At 39.7% G+C, this 23,714-nt stretch overlaps 1 protein-coding gene and 1 long non-coding RNA gene across 51 annotated transcripts in view; one reads left to right on the top strand and one right to left on the bottom strand.

Moving 5' to 3' along the window:
- LOC102158088 (NHL repeat-containing protein 3) overlaps nt 1–9,710 on the bottom strand; it is a 186,937-nt gene extending 177,227 nt beyond the window's left edge. For 27 of the 50 annotated variants that reach the window (XR_014819260.1, XR_014819258.1, XR_014819251.1 and 24 more), the window contains exons 1-7: nt 9,404–9,710; nt 9,061–9,219; nt 8,628–8,775; nt 6,257–6,457; nt 4,141–4,232; nt 3,279–3,391; nt 2,240–2,437 (exon numbers count right to left, since the gene is read on the bottom strand). This is a non-coding gene — a long non-coding RNA (NHL repeat-containing protein 3). Of the gene's footprint in view, nt 1–26; nt 2,438–3,278; nt 3,392–4,140; nt 4,233–6,256; nt 6,458–8,627; nt 8,776–9,060; nt 9,220–9,403 lie in introns of those variants that run through there. The other 23 variants (XR_014819269.1, XR_014819259.1, XR_014819265.1 and 20 more) reach the window with 3 other exon arrangements.
- Nucleotides 9,711–10,063: 353 nt separating this feature from the next.
- PROSER1 (proline and serine rich 1) overlaps nt 10,064–23,714 on the top strand; it is a 31,581-nt gene continuing 17,930 nt past the window's right edge. Inside the window, exons 1-6 of the mRNA XM_021065266.2 lie at nt 10,064–10,876; nt 13,723–13,788; nt 16,060–16,128; nt 18,454–18,548; nt 19,625–19,718; nt 22,012–22,122. Coding sequence (XP_020920925.1) covers nt 10,832–10,876; nt 13,723–13,788; nt 16,060–16,128; nt 18,454–18,548; nt 19,625–19,718; nt 22,012–22,122 — 480 coding nt within the window. The 5' untranslated portion in view covers nt 10,064–10,831. The remainder of the gene's footprint in view (nt 10,877–13,722; nt 13,789–16,059; nt 16,129–18,453; nt 18,549–19,624; nt 19,719–22,011; nt 22,123–23,714) is intronic.

The following is a 23,714-nucleotide window of genomic DNA, read 5'->3' as shown; positions in this document are numbered from 1 at the left end:
TGCTTACAATAAAATCAAACTTTAACTGGAAAACCAGACTTTCCAAAATTTTTATTTTTTAATAGAAAATACAACATACACCTCATTCAATTAATTGAACCATTTAATCCCAAGAAAAAAAGTGGAATACCATGAGGATGTTTGCTTTGCTCCGATGTTAGGCATTGCTAGTAAAATATATACTTTCAGCTAGACACATGGAGCCAATACTTTCAGCAAGTTTCATAAGAATCTGGTGTAAAACAAAGCTAAATACATTTTGAAATGACAAAATCTAACCTATATTCCTTCAAAGAGATATTTGCACTTCTCATCCTAGCTTGAAAAACAGAACAAATAAAAGCTCAAATTATTTCCTTTCATCCACATCGATTTACTATATTGGCTAAACTGCATAAAGGTTAATAAAGTTGATGAAAAGTAATAAATGCAAAATTAAGGCAAAGCTGAGGGCTGGTCCCAGGTAAGTAGCATATTATAAGGACCTTTGATAATAAAATGCTTTTCACGTTTACCCGGAGCTACAGTTTCCAAGGGCACATCTGAACCTAGTGCACATGTGGTCCTCACAGCATTTCTGAAGGAGGAGAGGCAGTGATGCTCCCGTCTTACTGAAGAGAAAACTAAGGTGACGCCTGTGGATCACACGGCCTGATGAGTGGCACAGACACACCTACGAATGGCGTGGGAACATGGGACAGTTTCCTGTTGATGGATTTACCTTCCTAACTGCATCAACATATGATCCAGCATCAAAACAAGTGTTGAGTGCCTTGAGGTCTGGAAAACAGACTCCAGTCATAAAAGATGATGAGGAAAGTCAATTTGAGATTTCTCACATGCCACACAATTAACCGTAAAAACACTGAGACAGAGGGAGGCGGATATGAAAGAGGGCGAAGAATACATAGTACAGTAAGTTTCCTTCAAAACTGAGAATAAACTAGAACAGACCAGACAAATGGTCTTAATTGGGAGGCCAATATTCAGACCAAAGGAGTAAAAAAGACACAGAGAAATAGAAAGGCAGAGAATTACTCATCTTAATAGCTTCAAGTGTTTGGCACACATTCCTCATATAGATAATTCTACAACTTCTATGAGGTAGACACATGATAGGAATAAATGAAGTGCATAAGAAGGAAGGAAGGAAGGTAAGAAAGAAAGAAAAAGAAAGAGGGCACTGAGAAGGGGACCTATTTTCAACACTACCCTTAAAAAACACACCAGTTATTTGTAAAAATCCCTTTGGGTAAAGTGCTTAGATGCTAGCCATTTTATTCCTACATTTAAAGATTGAGATTAAGTATCTTACAACTAAAGGGCCAAAGCCAAGGAGAGCCTTTAAAAGAAAGGCTTTCAAAGTTCATGGCAAGCAAGTCACTTTTCACAGCTTCTCCAACTGGACCACGTGGTTTTTCTCCTCCTCAGTTTTTCAAGCTGGACTCAAACTGAGTCTCTTGCAAGGTCTCCAGGACTCAGACGTAACACTCCTCCCTTCACAAGTCCCGTACTGCACCTGGGTGTTGCCATCGCCGTGTTGTGTGGACTTCCAGCTACTCAAAGGCACAGAGAAAACCCTGCCTCTGCATATGCGCATCTTCGGTACCTAGCACTCAGTGGGTGCTCCTAAATCAAGACCTCCTCTGACCCAGTCTCTCCAGCAGCTCATTTTTTATGAAGTGCCTACGTGAAGGTTTGTTTCTTATGTGACTTGCAAACCCGTGTTTATTCCCATGTTTATTCCACCCACCAGGGAGGATGAATCCACAGGCAAGGTCCTGGGTTACCTCCTTAGTCCCTTCTTCCCGCCCCATCTTTCAGTAGTTACATTTCTTTCATTAAAATTTCCTTAGGCACTCAGGAGTGAAACTAAGTCACAAGGATGCCAAAAAGCCGTGATTCACAATGACATGAAAACAAATCTGGAGTTCCCACTGTTGTGCAGCTGCAGCTGTGACAGAGGTTACAGCTGTGGCTCAGATCTGATCCCTGCCTGAGAACTTCTATATGCCACAGGTGTGGCCAAAAAAAAAAAAAGAAAAAAAGAAAACAAGTCTTTCTGCTACTAGGTCAGGTAAAAATAAAGAAACAAATCCTGGTGCCTGAACATCCTTTTACAGTATTTAACAATGAACGAGAGACTCTAAACCTCCACATGAAGGTTCTTCAGCAAAAGAAACACTACGAACTGAAAGAAGAGAAATAGCTATTCACAGGAACATATTTCTGTACTTGCTTTGCTCCGATTTCTGCCACGTAAATGGCTCCAGTCTTCTGACTGACGTCCAAGAGATGAGGTAAGACCTGATCTGCTAGCTGGATGGTGCTGATCACAGAACAGTTACCGATGTTTCCGACCGGCGGCGCCGCTGCGATTAAGAGGCGGCTTAGATTCAGCTGGGCTATAATCAAACGCTTCCCATCAGGGGTAAATCTAAGGGAAAAGACATTTTACCTACTCAACTGGTGCGAAATTAACATGTTTATTTTTTTCACCATTTGTATCCCTTGGAATGCTACACAACAGTAAGGACCTGCCTGCTGAAGGGTTCTTTTCAGGGGATTTAAAATCATCTAATTCTGCTTGTGGAAGGAACAAGAGATTTGTGATGACAGACTAAAAGATTAGCTTGCTTTTTTTTTTTTTTTTTAAGGGCCACAGTGAACCCCTGCATATGGAGGTTTCCAGGCAAGGGATTGAATGGGAGCTGAAGCTGCCGGACTACACCACAACCACAGCAACTCAGGATCCAAGCCTTGTCTGAAACCTACACAATAGCTTGAGATAATGCCAGATCCTTAACTCACTGAGTGAGGTAAGGGATTGAACCCAAATCCTCATAGATGCTAGTCAGGTTCTTACCCCTGAGCCACAACAGGAACTGCAGCTTGTATTTTCTTAAAAAGTAGTATCGGGGTACTACACAAAAATGAAACTAATGAAGAATCGACATTAGGCTGGGTCTCATGCTACAGATTCAAGATTTTAATTTTCATTCTCTTGCTTAAAGATAAACTGCACCTCGAAGGCAGAGGCTGTAGGAAGGCCCAGCATTTATTATCTCTGATACATGGATCCCATGGAACAATGGGAATTTATCCACTTTCATTCTGCCTGGGGTTTGAGATACGATCACGTGTTGTCTGAATACTTGTTTCCATCCCTTTTCTTCCCTGCTTAAAATTCACAATAAATGCTTTACACTTTCAGCTAGCTCTTCAGAGAAACTATCATAAACCAAATTGAACACTTTAAAACAAAAAGAAACAATTACCTGACTGCGGATGGCCCCTCTTCAGTGAAACAATCATTCCAGGCTCCTAACCACTCCCCGGTGTCTTTATCAAACACCTGAATTCTTCTATTGCCTCGGTCAGCTACCCACACCTGAGAACCCAAAAAGATACTGATTGGAAAAAGGTTATATCATAACGGGAAGAAAGAAAAAAAGGGGAAACAATGAATGTTTGTTTTCATTGGTTTCATAAACACTCTCATTTAGGATCTAAAGGACCCCAAAGAGGAGAATTATTTTTAAAAAGGCCTATTTTCAGATAAACAATTCAAATGCAGAAAGGTTAAATACTTAGTTCGAAGTGAGCTTACAATAAGCAGGAGAGCCACGTACGGCCCTGTCTGTCTTAACCCAAAGCCTGGAACGCTCTGACTACTAAACACAGCACCTGCGTTACTGAAAAGCTGGAGTTCTCCACTGTCACGCAGGCCTTTAGTAGATGCTGCGAAATACTGAAAAGAGACTCCCTCATTCACTCCTCTAACAAGTGTTTGCTGTCACTGCGGAGGAGAGCAACTCTTTTTTTCCCGCCAGGTAACTTCACTTATATTCTGTGCCTTTGTTTGTTTCTTCTACCCTTTCAGTCTGTTTTGCTCATTTCTAAATATCTGGGGAACGTCACTATAGAACCCAAGCATTTATAAGAGAGTAGGTGGGTACACCCAGCCCCAGAGGAACTTCCCCGACTCACCCAGACACACACACCCACTCACATATACATGTGACAGACACGCGCAGACACGCGTGCATGCACCAAGACCCATATCTATGTGCACGCATGCACCCCAAAACACACAAGTACACGCAGACACAGTTCCAGACACGGTGACACTATACTTACCCGTCCAACGGAATCAACCGTCACACTGTGAGGGATGTTGAACTTAGCGGGTTCTGTCCCATTTTCTCCACGTAGCCAGAGGATCATGAAATCTATAAATGGCAAACACATACAGTCAGAACAACACATGGAATACCTTGTGCATTTACACGTTGTATTTTAGGTCATTAAGTTACAATGTTATAACAAACGATTCAATTATATCCCCAGCTGATTACGCCTTCCTGGCTTCCTGTTTATATACCCACTTGTCTAATTCTTATATCTCACAAAAAATTTAAGCTAAAAAAATAATTTTTTCTCTGTTTTAAGCAATTAATTTCCTTCTTTAATGACTGTCTCCATGCGACTTTTGCACATCTCAAAATCACTGTTTAGGGTTCATGCTAACCTCTCCCTCAAATGGGCTCCCCTCCAGAACTAAGCTGGACTTCAAAATTCACAATCTGTTTTTATAGACAGGTCTCCTTTATAACCCAGCAGTGAGCTGAACTGGGCCACCCCACGCCCAAAAGAGCTACGTCCAAGTCCCAGTCCCCGGAGTTGTGACTGTGACCTTGCTGGAAACAAGGCCTTTGCAGATGCAAGTAAGGGTCTTGGGATAATCTTGCATTTAGGGTGGACCCGAAATCCAATGACTAGTGTCCTTTTGAGAAGAAGGAGAGGGAGATTTGAGACACAGAGATGCTCAGAGAAGAAGGAAATGTGAAGACTGAGGCAGAGAGTGAAGTGACGCTGTCACGAGCCAAGGAATGTCTAGAGCTACCAGAAGCTGGAAGAGACAAGGAAGAATTCCTCCCAGAGCCTCTAGAGGGAGCAAGGCCTGCCCAGCACATCTCAGACTTCTGGATTCCAAAACCCTGAGAATAAACGTCTGTTTAAGCCACTTCATTTGAAGCAATTTGTTACAGCAGCCACAAGAAACTAATATATCTATATTCAATTTGTCTTCTAAATTTGGTTCTTTCTTTCATAGAATTTTTTGCATTCTTGCTCCACCCCCACCTCACCTCCTTTTAAATATCACCAACCAGATTCCGTTACACGGCGATAAACAGATGACAGAGCCCCCCAATGACATGGCTTACTGCAAACATATCCCACTATAGCATCGTGTCTTCGAAGAACTGTTTCAATAACATCACTTTGCTGCTCAAGAACCTCAAACTTTTTATAAACAAAATCATGGCTTCAAAATCCTTAAACTTTCAAACCCAAATCTTATTTCAAACTATCCAACAGTGCATCCTAAGCACCTTTCCTGCTAATCCCACCTGCAGACCTTGTGTAATAGCTTGTGGATGCTCTTCCCATCCCTCTCTTCTCCTCCCACCAAAAGCAGGTAGTTCAAGAACTATTTCCTTCTGGTCCTACTTCTCTAGCCAATAGTGATTTCTTGTTTGCCTAAGCTTCTTTTACTTCAACAATCTCTGTCATGGAGTAGCATTTAATTGCCTCACCTATACCCGACATGCTTCTGAAATAATGCTGAGAACAGGGAGCAGGGAATACAATATAACACGTGCTGATCAATCAACCTGCAGAATATCTTGGCTCCTAAGTGCCAGGTTCCTACCCTTCCCATTTTTTCGGGAGGTGGGGCACACCCATGGCATATGGAAGTTCCCAGGCTACAGGTCGAATCAAGAGCTGAAGCTGCCAGACTATGCCACAGCCACAGCAATGCACAATCCAAGGCACATCTGCGACCTACACCACAGCTCATAGCAACAGCTGATCCTTAACCCACAGAGCAGGGCCAGGGATCAAATCCACATCCTCATGGATACTAGTCAGTTTTGTTTCTACTGAGCCACAACAGGAACTCCCTACCCTTCCCGTTCTTAACTGGACTGAATAACCACTTATTTTTTCAGCACACTATAAATTTTCACTCTGCCTCCTGTTCATTTCAAAAGAAACACCTAATTTTTGGTGAAGAATAAGCAGGTCTGTTAGAATCATTTATTATTGGCGATCCCACACATCTGTTCTGAGCCACACTTGAGCCATTTACATAAACCTTCATGTACGACAGTTTCAATATATACTGTGAGCCACATTAGACCCAACTAAGTAATACTCTTACAATGCCATATGAAACTAAGCCAAGTACCTTGAGACAATTTGATCAATCTGTTATTCAATCCTCCATCTCCGTCTACAATGTAAATATCTCCCGTGTCTTCTACGAATAATTCCGCAGGGTTATCAAACTGCAAGGGGTTCAAACCAGTGCCTTTTTTGCCTGGTGTTCCCAAAATTTGAACAAGATCACCAAAGGAATTGTATTTTTTAACGGTATGACCATACGATCCTATAAAGACAGACAGGCAATTTCACCAACATAGCCTCTGTACAAACATTCATGTTTTTCAAGTAAGCTGAGAGCAAACACTTGACAAAATTAAACAGCAATAAAAAGTTAAAAGGCTCAGATAATCAAATGTTATATTAGACAAGCGACAGAGCTTCATTAGTTACAACCAAATCTGTTCACAAATTAAAATCTCAGGTATTCCAAAAGAAGTAGATTCTAAATCCAAATAAACAAAACAAAACAATTCATTCTTCAAAGAGCGCACAATGTAAAAGTACTGGTACACCATTTCCTTTTTTAATCTTACGATGCTGAGTTAGTGTTACTTATAAAAGAAAATCAAGAAGGCAGTGGAAAAGGAACAATTTATATTGAAAACTCTTATTTCAGTCACTCACAAGCAGAGCTACAAATTCAGTAGGTCAGTGAAGAAGTTCTCTGTGACACAGACTTCTGTATGTTTATAAAAGACATTTATACCTACTTGAGTATTTTAAATATTTTTTATTTGAGATTATGTTAGTTTATAACAATAGCAACTTTTTACAATGACACTTTTTTTCTGAGTGAAAAAAAATCCAAAATTCAGCCCATTGGCTTTTCTTTCCTAGGAAAGTTATCAATCTTTCCAAATCACTAGTCTCTCATCTTCTTACATTAAAATTTGAATTAAAATTATCTTACAGGCAAAAGTATAAAAGAGAATATTAATAAATAGGGGGAAACCATAAAGAAGTTAGCAGACATCAACTGGAAGGCATACCAAGAACTGGGAGGCAATCAAAAAGACAAATTGAAAACAATGGGCTCACTGGAAATAAAGTGAATCAACCTGCGTTACAATCCTATCTTTAAAATCGCATTTAGTATTATACCTGTTTTGGAGGCTTGAGCTAAAATGCGTAGCAAGAATAAGAGAACAAAACATAAAAGGTAGCAAACTTCACAGTTTCCAAAGAATTGGGAAAAAAAAAAAAGAAATACCAGATAATTATGTGTTTTTTTAAAAAAATGGAGAGTACCTGCTGTGGTGCAGTGGAATAAGGATCTGGCATTGCCGCAGCCGTGATGTAGAATTTGATCCCTGGCTCAGGAACTTCCATATGCCTTAGATGCAACCAAAGATATTTTTAAAATAAATAAATAAAAATAAAAATGGGTAATATGCAGCTATGTTTTTACTAAAGGGTATTTATTTGAAACATGGGAAGGAATAGAAAAAACTGTCTTCAGATCTCTGTGTGGGAAAATCAAGCTCTAATGGAAAGAATGAAGACATCATGTGGGTTTTTTATTTCTGGGAACCAGTGAGGCATTTTAGAAAATAAAGATCACATGAATGGAAGGAATTCAAAAGGCCTCCTTTTAACAGTGAATCCTGAAAAGAACAGATGTGCTAAGGGCGCTTCTTACAAAAAAAGAGATCTCTGTAATTCTAAAATGGTATCTGAATTAGCCAGACTGAGGGAACAGGATGACCTTCAAGCCATGACCATAACTGGGCCAAGCCAGACTAGAAATACTGTAAGATCTCTTTTCTTCCTGAGATCCTTCCAGGTTACCTCTTGCATTGTTTGTGCGTCCTAAGCCACAAACACAAACAGCTATCTCTGAAACCTTATCTCACAGCTATAAATTCAGCTGTGCTTACTTTGCTCTGCAGCGCATTTTACTAAAAACTTTCGATGGAAGGAAGGGTTCGGATGTGCTGAGGTCAGTGGGACTTCAGAATCACTGACACCAGGCGTTTCTGTAAACCTCGCACTTTGGGCAAGAAAGTAGTTCTGGTTTCTCAGCACACTCTCTTTTGACAGAGAAGGGTGAAGGAAAACGAGAGGCAAGGACTCCAGTCATTAGTTTTTAGAGACTGCCATCTTACTCGGCTTCCCCAAAGAGGTTTAGTTATTTAATCCGAGAAAAGTAACTGAAGCTTTTAAGAGAAAAGCCCCTTGAGAGGTTAAAGATCCTAATAATTACAGCTTCCCTGTGGTATGTCTTGATGCTACAAAAGCACAATTATATAAAGATTGAGAAACAAGGGATTTCATGAATTATTAAAAAAAATTACAATTAGATTTGGCCACTCTGATTTTAAAACGGACAAGCAAGAACATGGGCAAAGATGTGACTTGCAGCAAGAAAATTTAATAGATATTACTACACATACCACTTCCTACATCCGTGATCCAGACGGATTGTTCATGTAGTGTACTGGCTGCAAATATGCCATGAGGTGTGTCAACTGTGTAATTCCAGGCTCGTAGGAAATATCCATCCTCTGTGAACACTAATACCTTTGGGATGTTATCCCCTCTCTAAAGGTACACAAAAATAACTGCTTAGGTAAGATCCGTTTTAAAGAGGCAATCTTTATGTTGGCAAAGAGAAACAAAATTTAAAAGTTAATCGAGAAATTCAGTCACGTTTAAAAAACCTGCTACGAAACCTAACAACATTATTATCTACCACATTCAAAATTAAAATGTTAACTTTAACTCAAAAAAAAAATTTCACAATTGGCAAAACATAAACGTATATATGGACTTAATACAGGAAAACTGTCTTCTTCATGTTCATAACTCCGAAAAAAATTTACTTACTTGGGCTACATAAACCAATTCGTTGAGGGAATCAACTGCAACACAAAATGTTGCTCCAGTAAAGTATTCTGAATACGTGGGCCAATCCACATCCAGCCGGTAAAGGATTTCCTCAGCTCTCCAGGAAAATTTAAAAGCAAAATGAAGACGTAGTGGGAGCTGCGTAAGAAAAGAAAATAGGAAAACGTTTTAACACTGAGACAAGCAACACGTCGGCGGTTCGGCCCCCGGTGCAGGTTTTGAGCCCAGCTAGTGCGAAAACCAGCTCCAACTCCATCCCAAGACCTCCTCCCCACAGTGCTATCCACACACCCACCAGCCGTTTCCTCACAATCCAACTCACCGAAGAGCCACAAATATGCGAATGTAAAACCAGATATGCAAGAAAGAAGCCAGCGCCGGCTACGCAGACCCAGAATCTCGCCATGACCAGACGGGAAGTCTGGTGAGGGAAAAGGATTGGCAGGCGGCTGGGGGCCACCGGACAGCCTCAAGTCCACGCACTTAGTCGCTTCCCGAGTTCCTAGCTCCAAACCCCTTTCCCTGGATGCGCGGGGTTCGAGAACGAAAAGGCAGCAGAGACCCAAGTAACAGAAAATCAGAACTGAGGTTTTGGGTTCCCAACTCGTTCCCGCCCCCGCCCTCATATCACGTGCCTCGTTTTACCCCGTGACCACCCTTCGGACCTTCCACGCTGCGGAGATCTCCGGTACGCCAGTATCGGGGCGCCCGTAGATATGCCTTAACAACTCCACATTCATTCTTTTAAATTCAGATTTAGCAATCACAAACTGGCACAATCAAATCCTAGAATCAAGGGTGTGACCCTCAAAAAATAACTTTTGGGTTCTGGGACGAACATCAGCTGCATCCAATTTCGAGACACCCAGGCATGCGCCATGGACATCTACATTCCCACACCAGGACCCCTTTAAAGTCGCTCCTGAAGGCGTGGTCTAAGCTGGCGGCGCAGAGTTGAGTTTACTCGGGTGCGACGGGCCCTATTGAAGGCCCCCAGGAGCCAGGGGGAAGCTGTGGGGGTAACCAGGAGGGGCTCCTGGCGCTCTTGGCGCTGCGGTATTCGGGAGTCCCCCTACCCGGGAGCGTTCCCCCCTTTGCCCGGCTCCTGGAGCTCTCCGGCCGCCGGCCCGCTCCCGGAAGCGGTGGCACCTGGTAACAAAGAGCCTGCCAGGCCTCCGCTGCCCGGGCTGCGGGACCGAGGAGTCCCGAGGAGCTGCTGGGAGTGAGCGCTAGTCAGGCCATGAGGCCAGGTTTGCGGCGGTGAGAGGCGGCCGGCGGCCGAGGCGCTGGTGCGGGCCGGGAAACCAGTGCCTCCTTCCTTGCCGCCCATCGGTTTCGGGGCGCAGGTGCCTCTACTCTCTGGGCCGCTCCACCTGGAAAGGCGGCTTCACGACGGCGGCACCTGGCCTTCGGCTGAAGGGACCGACGGTCTGCCTCGGGCTGCGAACCGCGGGTTTTTCTGCGGGACTCAGAGAGGACCTGGCTCTTCCGCGAGGGTTCCTGCTGCTTTGTGTAAAGAAGCTGGGGAAGCCTGACGGGTTTCGTTTTTAGTAAAAAGTTTTTATAAGTCTCCATTTTTGGAAATTTTTGCAGCGTTTGAAGTACTCTACCTCTTCGCATCCTTTCTCCTGCTCCTTGAGTCTTTTTTTCTTTCTCAGCGGTAAACATTTTTACTATTGGAGCAGACGAGGGATGAACATTTTGTAATTGAAAGTGTAACTGTTAAAACCTCGTGGAGCTAGTAGTCAAGATGGACAAAAAGTCCTTTGAAACGGTGCTGGATGAAATTAGAAAGGTAATTGCACTTAATTCCTTAATTCTGTGAGCTAAGAATTCTCTTATTCTCTTTCAGGGACTGCGTGTAAAATAATAGGATTGCAAAAAGTTGGAATTTTAACGTGGAGTGTAGAAACGTTATCTTGATGCATTTCACGATACAAACGGAAATTATGTTAAGGCTGAGATCAGTGCGGTGTTGCGGAGGTTGTTTTCAGAGTCCGGGTTCCGAATCCCGAGCTCTACAGATCATTTTTAATAGCTCCGTATTTTCGGATAAGTGATTTTAATATTTCCGAGGCGATTTCCTCATCTTTCAGTAACATAAGAGTGACTGGGAACTAGAAATAATACTTAGAAAGTTCCTTTAATGGTAGTTATTATTACGGAAAGTGTTTTTAAGTCTTGAGAATAAGCAGACTATGTTTGTTGCCTGGGAGGGCAAAATTAGCGTCCTAATAAAAAGTGTAGCATTAAGGTTAAGGTCATAGGAATGAGCTTCACTAACCTGAATTTTAAAACTTTTTTTTCTCTGCTTTCCACGTTTTTGCTGCGTTTTGGGGCGATAGTACGTAGCCTGCCTCCCAGAATTAGCCAGTTCTTTAAGAGCTAAAAATAAGAATTTACAAAATTAAAACTGGAAGGACTGACTCGCCATTCTTATGCTAATAAGGGTCCTGGGCTTAGGACTTCCGGGCAATTATCTCGCCGTTTTCTTGTCTTTATGACCCACGACAGACGCAGGCTTGTTTTTGTGCTCTGGTGGTTAATATTTATTTCAGTTTATGAATTTATTAATAAAATTGCCTGTGGAGATACTGTTTTACTTTATTCTCTATAAAGCAAGATGTTTTCCTCGATCCTTTTTAAGGCTTTTTTTCTTTTTCAAATGTTCATGTTAGTTCAATTTTTGTTTGTGACTATTGAATGTTCTTTTATGAATGAAATTTCTGCTTTTGCAAACCCAGTTTGCCCAATGAAAGTATGCAGTGAAATGTCAGCTTACTGACTACTTAGAATTTGCCACTACTTAGATATTCTCCAACTGGTAAATTAAAAAAAAAAAAGATGACATAGTAAATGTTAATGAGGGGAATAAGGAATTTTCCAGAGATAATTTCTATTCTATTAAAATAGAGTAAAAAGATAGGCTTATCTAGATAGAATTACTGTTAGCTTTTTAAAAACTTCTCTCAGATTTTGTAAATGAGGTAAATTTTTAAACCAGGTAATTTCTTCCTCAGTTTCACCCTAGGTCTGTAGGTGACACTGGCTGTCATTACTGTCATTGAAAACAAAGCAAGAAAGGAGACTCTAGGAAAAGAAACATGAAGGGAGAAGAAAGGAGGGGGAAAGCAATGTTTGCATTTTAAGAAGGAGTAATAATAATATTAGTCATTAATTATTGAGCACTTTCTGAGTGTGCCTGTTCTAAGCAGTTTCTCCAGGCGTTACTTGATTTGATCCATCTCACAAGCCTTGAGGTTTAGGTACCATTGATCATTTTACAGGTGGCAAACCTAGTCTTTCTGAGGTCTAGTCAGCTCAAGCTGACTCAGCTGGTGAGGGAGGGGCCCCGCGTTCGCGTTCGTAGTCAGGCTGTGTAACTACCGAGTGCCTAGATGCTGTGCCTGAGGCTACAGCAGGGCCTCTCTGGTGCTGGAGAAAGTAGTAAGACTTGACTTGGCATCAGCACCATCCAGGATGTGGGCCAGAAACATGTTTTTGATTGTGTCCAGTAATGGAAATAAATGATCATGAAACTCCCAAGAATACATTATCCAACATACCCTTCCCGCCTCCTCTTCAGTGAGCATTCAACTATTTAGCTCCCTGGATGTATTTGCTTCTTTGGTCATAGTATCTTCTAGCAGAATGATGCATGTGGGAAGTACAAACATTGTTTTGTAGTGAAAGCAAATGGATTAGTTGTTTTTGAGGGACAGGGGGTATATAATTGACCTGCAACACTGTCCATATTTCTATACACAACAAAAGGTTCACCACAGTAAGTCTAATTATCACCTGGGGACTGGTGGATTTTTAATGATTTTAATGATTGGTTTTTAGTCTGGTGTTTCCGTCTCTAAGCTTAGCAAATAGTTGACAGGAGATCATACATGATTTCATTCGGCTCTAGATAGTACTGGGTCAAGGCCATGAACTTCCCCTGTGATTGAGGCCAGAATTTCCTGGATCTCTATTAAGTGATTATTTGTTATCAAGATCTACTCTTGACTATTTTAATCCTCACTGTAACTGAGGTGGGTAGTGAATGCTGTTCTCTTTTACGAGTGAGAAGGCTCTGCGAGAATTTAGATGCCTCAGAGGCCGCATTGCCAGTTAGTGGCAGGCACACAGGTTGAATTCAAGACCCTCTTTGGATCCTGGGTTCTCATTTCTGTCTATACTGGGAGCCTGGACTAGACCTTGTCTTATCCTTATTTCTCTATCATTTAGCACGTGCAGGTGTATAATAAATAATAGTCTGATAAATAAGTGATGTCTGATCCATTTAACCTGAAAAATGGCAGGTTGTATTGGGGATGATATAAAACTATGATTACCTTTACAGAAATACTGTATTTCTATTAATGTCCAATTTTATCTATTATAATTCCATTCCCTTCTTTTGTAGGAGTAAGTAGGGAGGCTCGGGGAGGGGAGGTTTCCTGCTTGAGTTTCAGTGTCTCCCCTACTTCATGGAACCTGGTAGAATGTCACATCACCATGGTGACTTTGCTGCCTCTGTGTGCAGGGGCTGCAGGAGGTCTGCCACTGTTTTGAGTTGCTTAGGCAGTTTTGATAATACGCATATTACTGTCCCGCTTACATATGTTAATTCTGTTTTTCTATGTTTTTTAGGCTGTTTTGACTGAATATAAATTAAAAGCGATTGAATATGTGCACGGATATTTCTCTAGTGAACAGGTATCTGTTTATTTGTTTAAACAAAATTCTTTTTTTTTTAAACACTGATGTTCTGATTAGAGTCTGTTTACTTCCTGGTCAAGTTGAGAATTACTTTTAGTTTGCTGCTGTATTTATTCAGGGGCTTTAGAAGCTTTCAGTTTTAGTAGAAAACATCCCAGAATTTATAGTTGGGGTATTTTATAAACATAATCTGCTTTCATCACAATATCATATGCTAACATGATTTAAAAATGCAGTGTCTTAAAAAAGCAGTTCAAAGTGTTCATATTCTGGGCACAAAATCATAAGTTTGTAAGCTTCTGGTGGTAAAAGTACCCAAATTTGTATGGTATTTATGAGTCAGTAATTGCAAAATTCACTACATTTTATAAAACTTGAACAAATGGTGATATATGCTCTTATACGAAGTCACTAAGTACACATTTTGGCAACAAGAAAAATAAATGCAGTGTCTAATAAGTAGTTTTTATAACTGCCAGAAAACTAATATTTTCAGCATGATAGTTGAGTGGAAACTTTGACCCAGCTTAAGGGGGAGTTTGCTGATTTAAAAAAAATAGGTTTGCATGTACACACACACACATATACAGAGAAAACCGAATTTCCAAGAGATCTTTGGAAGATACTTGATAGAAAAATGGAGCAGAAGTAGAAGTAGACATCTGGAGAACAGTTCCGGGAAAGGGGGGAAACGTGAATAGGTTGACAGTGGATGAATCTATAGATTGAGTCCGTAAACGCTCCAACTCTTCGTCTGTTTCTCAGGATTTTCAAAATTTAACTTTATGCCTATAGTTGTGCTTTCTAAATTCCTAAGAGCTACTTTGGGATTTGCATATGTTGCTGCCTATTCAGTGAGTGTTTTTGAGCTATCCCATTACTTTTCACAATCACTTTATGCTTTTTTTTTAATTTAAATGTTTCAGAAAGATTTATAATTTCTCATAGCTGACAGCTTTTCTTTCCTTCTCTTGTGTTTCTGTGTATCTGTATGAAATTTTACACAAAACTTACCCTTCGTGGAAATGTAATGAATTTGCTAAAGGCATGAAAAATTTTATTAAGCTGCTTTCTAAGTGTGACCTTCTAAGCCTACTTACGTTGAAGTTTTTCCTTCCTGTATCAGACATGATAGTTCGTAAAGTCTTATGGTTGGTGAAGTGTCAGGTAGCATTTCCTGTATATAGGAAAGACACTATTCCCATAAAAGTAAGGACATACTCTCTTACCAATTATATGGAAAGGACACACAAAACTTGTTTCCTATTTGTCTGTCTCTCCCTAAGGAGTAAAGAGTATTTTTACTCTTCTTTACATTTCTAGCGTTAATCTTACTTTTAGAATAATTGAAACCTTAATACATTTTTAGGAACTCACAGTAAAATAATTCACTAACCCAGACTGTATTACCCTCTCATCTTGAGTCTCTTTTTTTTCCTTTTGGGGTGCCCATGGAGGCAGTGAATCCCAGTGGTGGTGAGCACGTGAAGACTTCATTATTGGGCTCCTGGTGCCTGCTCACCTCTTACTGGCTGTTGCGAAATAGCTCCCTAGCTCCCTCGTTCATTTGATGTTCACTGGTGGTAGTGGGAGAAAGCCTGGCTGGCTGTGCTCCTGAAGTGACTTACCGTTTAGAAGCTGCTAGAGGGACTCATGGTGACACTTTTAGGAAATAGATCTGTGGTCTAAAAGTAGCATGCCTTCCAGATTTGAATAAAAGAGGTTAGTGGACCTGCAGTAAACCACAGTACTGGACACCCTTTTGTGGCTGAATAAAACTATCGTTCTCCACTAAATTTTTTTAAAGCTTTCCATTCATGTTATATCTTTATATTCCTGAGTGGACATCTTATCTCCGTATAGTACTCTTCCAGCTTTCCTTTTCTTTAGGCACTTTCCTTTTTTTTTTTTTTTCCCGTACCTGATCCTTTATTTCTAGACCAATGTTGACCAAGACTTTGTGTGACAGTGGAAATGCTCTCTCTGCACTAACCATTATGGTAGCTACCAGCTTCATTTGGCTGTTGAGCCCTTGAAATGTAGCTTGTGCTCATAAGGAACTGACATTTCAGTTTCAGTTGATGTGAATTTAAGCAGCTGCACGAGTCTCCTCTGTCAGCACCGCCTAAAACCTGGTGTCATGCTGATGCCTCATTGTCTGGGCCCAGGCAGCACTCTTTGAATAGTAATTCAAAGCACTGAAATAAATCTTGTAGAAATGTTTGCTAATGCATTGTCGTTACAACTAAATCAGTTCTTTGCTTTCAGGTGGTTGATTTACTGAGATATTTCTCCTGGGCTGAGCCTCAGTTGAAGGCAATGAAAGCATTACAGCATGTAAGTAAATTATTTTTCCTTAAGAATGTAGAATTTAAGTATTTTGAATTTTCCCCCAATTTCTAAAATCCATCTCAAGTTGTAATTTGTTTGCGTTGGCCCTAAATTTCATCATACTTTGATTATTCAAAATAGCTATGTTAAAAAGTTAAAACTTCCCAAATTTGAACTTAAGTTGTGGCTGCTATACCATTAAATTGTACAGAGTTCTAATTGGCAGATTGGAATAGGACGTATTTATAGGCAAGCAAAACATAGGCTTTGAATTCTTAAATATTTCTATTTACTTCCTTCTCTTTTTGTGTATCTTTACTCTCTTGAGTTTGGTCTTAGAAGAATAGCTAGACTGGTTTATACTTGTATGTTTTATACCAGCACTGTCCAACGAACCTTCAGTGATGATGGAACTGTTTTATATCTGTTCTATCCAGTATGGTAACCATTGGCTGCATGTGGCTTTTGTGAACTTAAAATGTGTCTAGTCTATCTAATGAATGGTGTTTTTAAGGTATTATTTAATTTTGATTTTAATAGGTTCATTTGGACAGTGTTGGTTTAAAAGATACTTCCTGGAGTTCCCGTCGTGGCGCTGTGGTTAACGAATCCAACTAGGAACCAAGAGGTTGCGGGTTCGGTCCCTGCCCTCGCTCAGTGGGTTAACAATCCGGCATTGCCGTGAGCTGTGGTGTAGGTTGCAGACGCGGCTCGGATCCCGAGTTGCTGTGGCTCTGGCGTAGGCCGGTGGCTACAGCTCTGATTCAACCCCTAGCCTGGGAACCTCCACATGCCGCGGGAGTGGCCCAAGAAATAGCAACAACAACAAAAAGACAAAAGACCAAAAAAAAAAAAAAAAAAAGATACTTCCTAAACTAATCTGCTTAAGAAAGTGTCTGGGTCTGGTAGTACCTCTATTCTTTAATAATTGTTTTTTTCCTACTTTACAAAAAAAAAAAGAAGATTATCTCCCCAATCGACCCATTAGCTGGGGGTGAAAATCTTTCTCCAAGGACCAAAGAAGCAATGCAATGTCCTGAGAGGGAGAGCAAAGCAGAGCTCTTCTGTAAGACATACTGGTGGGACTTTGCCTTTTTTTATTAGGCAACAAACTCATGACAAAGCTCTGAGGCCTGCTTGCCTGTCCACCTGCCTTAGAATTAAAAATCAGAGATGAGAAAGCTACACAGGCACACCTTAGTGCTCTTATTTGAATTAAATTAAGTTCAGCCTCTTCCAACAAATCTGATTTGAGTGTTTTCACACTGAAGACAAACTTTGGCAGTTAAGTTACGTTATGGACATTTTCATAAATTAAATGAACTAGATCAGTGGTTCCAAGGTTTTCACAAATATATGCTAACCTTATAAGGAAATCAGTCTTTGGCAAATATGTAGACTTCTAGTAAAATTCATACATGTCAATTTCAAAACAGGCAAAGGGGTATGTAGTTTTGCCAGTTCTTTGTTGGTGCAGGAGTAAAAGTGTTTGAAAACCACTGCTCCAAATTTTAGGAATCTATTGGGTGTTGAATCTAACTGATCTCCTTATAGTGACTGCTTTTGAATGTCCTCCACTGTTAACATAAATCTATAAATTGACCTACTTTTCAAAAATATAGGTACCCTAGTGAAATAAACTAACAGTCCACACAATCTTGAAGTGTCACAATACACATTAACAAGAGTCTTAAGAAAGTTCTGCTGGGAACTACATCTAGTCACTTATGCTGGAACATGATAGTATGAGAAAAAGGGATGTATATGTGTATGTGTGACTGGGTCACCTTGCTGCACAGTAGAAAACCGACAGAACACTGTAAACCAGCTATGATGAAAAAAATAAAGACTATTTTAAAAAAAAGTTCTGCAGTAAAGAAACTTGTTTAACCCACCTTTTCCCTCCCGATGTGGCTGCGAAATACCCTTGGTCAGTGACGCTGTGCAGCACCACGGACTTCAGCAGGAAGGGCTGATGGTGGCATATGCTGCACTCCAGCCGAGGAATAGAATTTTTTTCTAACTTCTCCAGTATTTGTAAATAGAGCTTTTCTGAGGAAAGTAGTACATGTACATTTTTTTCTGTAAGTGAACATACTGAGAAATGGTGGATTTTTAAAAAAGCACGTAAGAGAACTTACCTCTTCAGTTATTGTAGTTACATTGGAAAGGCCTAATTCACATGGTTGTTAGGGCTTAACTATTGATTAAGCAGTTTTCACCTCAAATATTTATATTAATAACATTTAATTACACTCCCTGCCCCATCAAAGGTGATTTCTGGATGAAAATGTCTCATGTTGAAAATGAAATTATTTTTTATATTAATAGAAAATGGTGGCTGTTCACCCAGCAGAAGTGGTCAATATACTCAACTGTTTCACCTTCAGTAAAGACAAACTAGTTGCTCTTGAACTGTTAGCTTCGTAAGTATTTCTTTTTTTTTGCTTTATTGGAGAAAAATGTGGAAGATTTTTTAAACATCTTTTAACTCAGTGTGTGTTAATGTGTCAGAATTGTGTTAGTAAATGGAACTCTAATACAATCTATGAAAGCATAGGGTTGAATTCTTACATCTAAATACCTGATGTACATATTATACATGGTTATAACTTAGAAAGTTGTGGGCCTTATGGGGATTTTTTATTTTGAGGAGGTTCTCTCATGCCACAGAGGGTTAGGGTTAAGGATCTGGTGTCACTGCAGTGACTCGGGCCACTGCTGTGGTGCGAGTTTAATCCCTAGCCCAGGAACTTCCACATGCCTGGGGTGTGGGGAAAAAAAAAGAATTACTTATTTTGATTTGTCTGCATTTTGGTGACTTGCTTTTGCCTTCCCACTCTGAATAACTTGAAAGGCTTGGTGATACAGCTGTAGGACTTAAGTTAGATGGATTTTGACATTTTGACAGCATTTTTTTTGGGCTTAATATATTCCTTATTCTTTCTGAACCTTATTTTCCTTAGTTGTGAAAATAAGGATCTCACCTGCTTAGTCAGGATGTGAACTTTATATACTGTGAGATCTGTGAAAGCATCCAGCACTGCATTTGAGAAGCAAATGTAATGAATGTCAGCTCAAAAAAAGAAAAAGGAACCTGTTCTGTAAAGGAAGAGCCTGTAAGTGGCTGGTTTACAGCACACGCAGTTTTAAGTCTTTTATATATTTATAGATGACCACAAAAACATAAAATAAAGCCTAAAGTTTTAGATCAGCCGTGATTTTTGTTTTATTGCCAGTAGCTCTTCCGACACTGAGAAGTTACATTTGCAAGAATCTCAAAATAGTGATTTTTATTTATAGTATTACTTTGTTACTTCGAGGCAGCCAGATAACCATCAGTTCAGTTATTATATTTACCATCTTTATGTAAACATTATTTACATTCACCAATTCAAACTAAATAATCATACTTGTTATGTCATGTATTAGTCCGATATATTTACGTATTAAATATGTGTCCAGGTCCTTAAATGAAAGCTAAATTGTGTTTCCCTGGTAGAAACATTGTCGATGCACAGAATTCTCGTCCCATTGAAGATTTGTTCAGGATAAATATGTCTGAGAAGAAACGGTGCAAGAGAGTGCTGGAACAGGTAATTCCCTCGAGGCTGGTTTTTCTGAATAGTGATGAAGAGGAAAGTAGCAGTCTTATTCCTGTGTTAACTTTGATGAGTAACCTGTCTGCTGTTATGCGATGGGTAAAGAAAGACACCCCTGCTGGCTGTGACGGAGAAAGAGAGATGCGAGGGGGACCCTGGAGGATGAAGAGGTGGCTTGAGAGTGAGAAGCCAGTGGATCCCTCAGTGTGAGCCTTGTGGGCTGTTTATTCCCGGTCCCTTGGTAGCTTTTGCCATGGCTCCAAGCTTTTGTCTTTAATTTTATGTATTTAGAATTTGAATGTTTAAATTTACTTTGTTATCAGGCTTATTTTCATCAAATTCGTAAGAGATGACTAATAAAGTCAAATTCCAGTTTGTGAATTTAAAATCTCTAAGAATGGGAGAAGTAGTACTTGTCCAAGCCTAGAAAACCTGATTCGTCATCTGAGATATTAATTTCTTAGGATGGTGGCAGCTGGAAACTGAATTAGTGATGAGAAACCTATTTTAAGGAGGTCATGTCCCCACCATTGACAATCCTCACACCCATCACTAGGCTCAGGGAGAGCAGAGAACTTGCCTTATTTGTGACTTATTGTAGCAACAGCAAGAGCTGAGCTCAGCTTTTTATACTTTAGTAACTTTTTCATTGGTGTTTTTGACTAATTTCTTCAAGGCATCAGGCATTTACGGCTGTAGTTTTCTTTCTTGTATTCTGATCATGTCACTTTACCTTTTCAGAAAGAATCAGGGCCTGAGTCTTCTGAGGACTAGATCCTTTTATCAGTGTTAATTAGTACAACTTCTCTGAAAGGTGAATTTGAAGGGCCTTTTGAATGTTCATACCTGCTGACCCAAAAATTCTGTATCTGGGAATTTGTTCTAGGAAATAAAAAGTAATATTCACATTCATACACAAGGGTGTTCACCTTGGTACTATTTATAATAGCCAAAAATTGAGGTGATTTTTAGGGTTGGGATGTTTGGTAGGGGGCTAGATTGTATAGCTAATAATGTGTGTTGTGAATGAATTCACAAAGTCAGCATACCTCCACAACAAAGTAGATAACATTATACATACTTATAAAATATAGCTTGTATGTATATTTATATATACATATATATATATAACTTGATATTCCTATAATATCATAGAGATCTACTGGAATGTATGTCCATACTAGTATAATTTTTCATTCATTTAATGCATATTTTTGAGCACTCCTTCAGTTTGTGTTAGCCACCATGTTAGAAGTTGAGGACAAGATCCCCAGCTGAACCAAGACCCCTTCCTCAGTAGATCTCATAACTGTATAACAGGAGGTTGAACCCCAGCACCCAGAGAACTCTGACTTTTTCAACAGTATAGTTCTTTGGATACCCAGTGTCCCGTGTAGTTTGTGTTGGTACTGCTAAGTTATAAACCTCTTCAGAGCAGAGACTGTCTCTTTCATATCTGCGCTCTCTTTGCCTTTGCCTTCAACATGAGCATGGTGTTTGTAGAGCTGGACAAAGTTATTTCTTGGTCATTGGAGAAATGGGACATATTAAATACTAAATGTGCTTTTTTGCACACAATTACGAAGATATCTTTGCATAGGAGTCTTTTAGTTCTGATATACGAAGATATCTTTGCATAGGAGTCTATTAGTTCTGATATTAAAAACATCATGTTACCATTTAAATAATTCTTTGAGGGGAGTCCCTGTTATGGCTCAGCAGAAACAAACCTGACTAGTATCCATGAGCACATAGGATCAGTCCCTGGCCTCGCTCAGTAGGTTGCTGTGAGCTGTGATGTAGGTTTCAGACACAGCTTGGATCTGGCGTCACTGTTGCTGTGGCTGTGGTCAGGGGCTATAGTAGCTCTGATTTGACTCCTAGCCTGGGAACCTCCATATGCCATGGGTGTGGCCCTAAAAAGACGAAAATAATAATAATAATTCCATTCAAGTGAAGAGATTTTACTTATTAAATTTGGTCAAGTTCACTATTGGAAGTGCTGGATGATGTGATGCTGGTTTTTTTTTTTTTTTTTTTTCTTTCATTTCTTTTTCTTTTTAATGGCTGCACCCGCAGCAGGCCAGGGAGCTAACCTATGCCTCCACAGCCACCCAAGCTCCTGCAGTTGTATTCTTAACCCACTGCACCACAGTGGGAACTCTGATGCTGTTCCTTAATTCATGTTATTTAACAGGGCTTCCCAATATCCAGACTACTTTATGAGTTTATTTGATTTTTTTTAACCATCCTCTTCTTTTTTTTTTTTTTTTTTTTAATTTTACAGGCTTTTAAGGGAGGCTGCAAAGCTCCTCATGCTATGATATCTTCTTGTGGAACGATCCCAGGAAATCCATATCCCAAAGGAAAACCTAGTCGCATAAATGGAATTTTCCCAGTAAGCATACTTTTGTGACTATATATGAAACTTCTTGTGGCTAAATATGAAATGAGCATAGTTGTGATATTTAAAGAAAATGCCAGTGATGATGCTTCTGTAATGAGAAGGAATTTTTTTTTATATAGGATAAAAACATTTCTGTTTTATAATATTCAAGTTTCAGCTAGCATTTATCACCACTTTAAACATAAGCAAACAATACATATTTAATGTTACACTTATAGTTCAAAATTCAATATGCTATTTTTACATATAAAAAATTAACAATGTTCCATGAGGTTGAATACAACTTTTTTTGTTTTTTGTTTTTCTTTGTTTTTTTACTATAAATGAAAATATTTTTATTTAGGCATATGTCAGTACACTATAAACTATGCTTGTGACTAAAATCAGAAAAATCCAAAAAGTATATAAAAATGAGTTTGATCATTAGTGATACATTATTATTAGAAAGTACAAAACGTTTCTTTGAAGAATGCCATTTTTTTAAAACATTTCTGTTCTGAACTTAAAACTTTTTTTTTTTTTCCCCACTGTACAGCATGGGGATCAAGTTATCCTTACATGTATACATTACAATTACATTTTTTCCCCCACCCTTTGTTCTGTTGCAACATGAGTATCTAGACAAAGTTCTCAATGCTATTCAGCAGGATCTCCTTGTAAATCTATTCTAAGTTGTGTCTGATAAGCCCAAGCTCCCGATCCCTCCCACTCCCTCCCCCTCCCATCAGGCAGCCACAAGTCTCTTCTCCAAGTCCATGATTTTCTTTTCTGTGGAGATGTTCATTTGTGCTGGATATTAGATTCCAGTTATAAGTGATATCATATGGTATTTGTCTTTGTCTTTCTGGCTCATTTCACTCAGTATGAGATTTTCTAGTTCCATCCATGTTGCTGCAAATGGCATTATGTTATTCTTTTTTATGGCTGAGTAGTATTCCACTGTGTATATATACCACATCTTCTGAATCCAATCATCTGTCAGTGGACATTTGGGTTGTTTCCATGTCCTGGCTATTGTGAATACTGCTGCAATGAACATGAGGGTGCATGTGTCTCTTTTAAGTAGAGTTTTGTCCGGATAGATGCCCAAGAGTGGGATTGCGGGGTCATGTGGAAGTTCTATGTATAGATTTCTAAGGTATCTCCAAACTGTTCTCCATAGTGGCTGTACCAGTTTACATTCCCACAAGCAGTGCAGGAGGGTTCCCTTTTCTCCACAGCCCCTCCAGCACTTGTTATTTGTGGACTTATTAATGATGGCCATTCTGACTGGTGTGAGGTGGTATCTCATGGTAGTTTTGATTTGCATTTCTCTTATAATCAGCGATGTTGAGCATTTTTTCATGTGTTTGCTGGCCATCTGTATCTCTTCCTTGGAGAACAGTCTCTTCAGGTCTTTTGCCCATTTTTCCATTGGGTGATTGGCTTTTTTGCTGTTGAGTTGTATAAGTTGCTTATGTATTCTAGAGATGAAGCCTTTGTCCGTTGCATCGTTTGAAACTATTTTCTCCCATTCTGTAAGTTGTCTTTTTGTTTTCTTTTGGGTTTCCTTTGCTGTGCAAAAGCTTTTCAGTTTGATGAGG

This window comes from Sus scrofa, chromosome 11, assembly GCF_054392235.1.
Source record: "Sus scrofa isolate SSC_HxYL_T2T_F1_AM1 chromosome 11, Sscrofa_HxYL_maternal_Yorkshire_Landrace_v2.0, whole genome shotgun sequence".
In the NCBI taxonomy this organism is placed as follows: domain Eukaryota; kingdom Metazoa; phylum Chordata; class Mammalia; order Artiodactyla; family Suidae; genus Sus; species Sus scrofa.
This window is presented reverse-complemented; position numbering and strand designations above follow the sequence as displayed.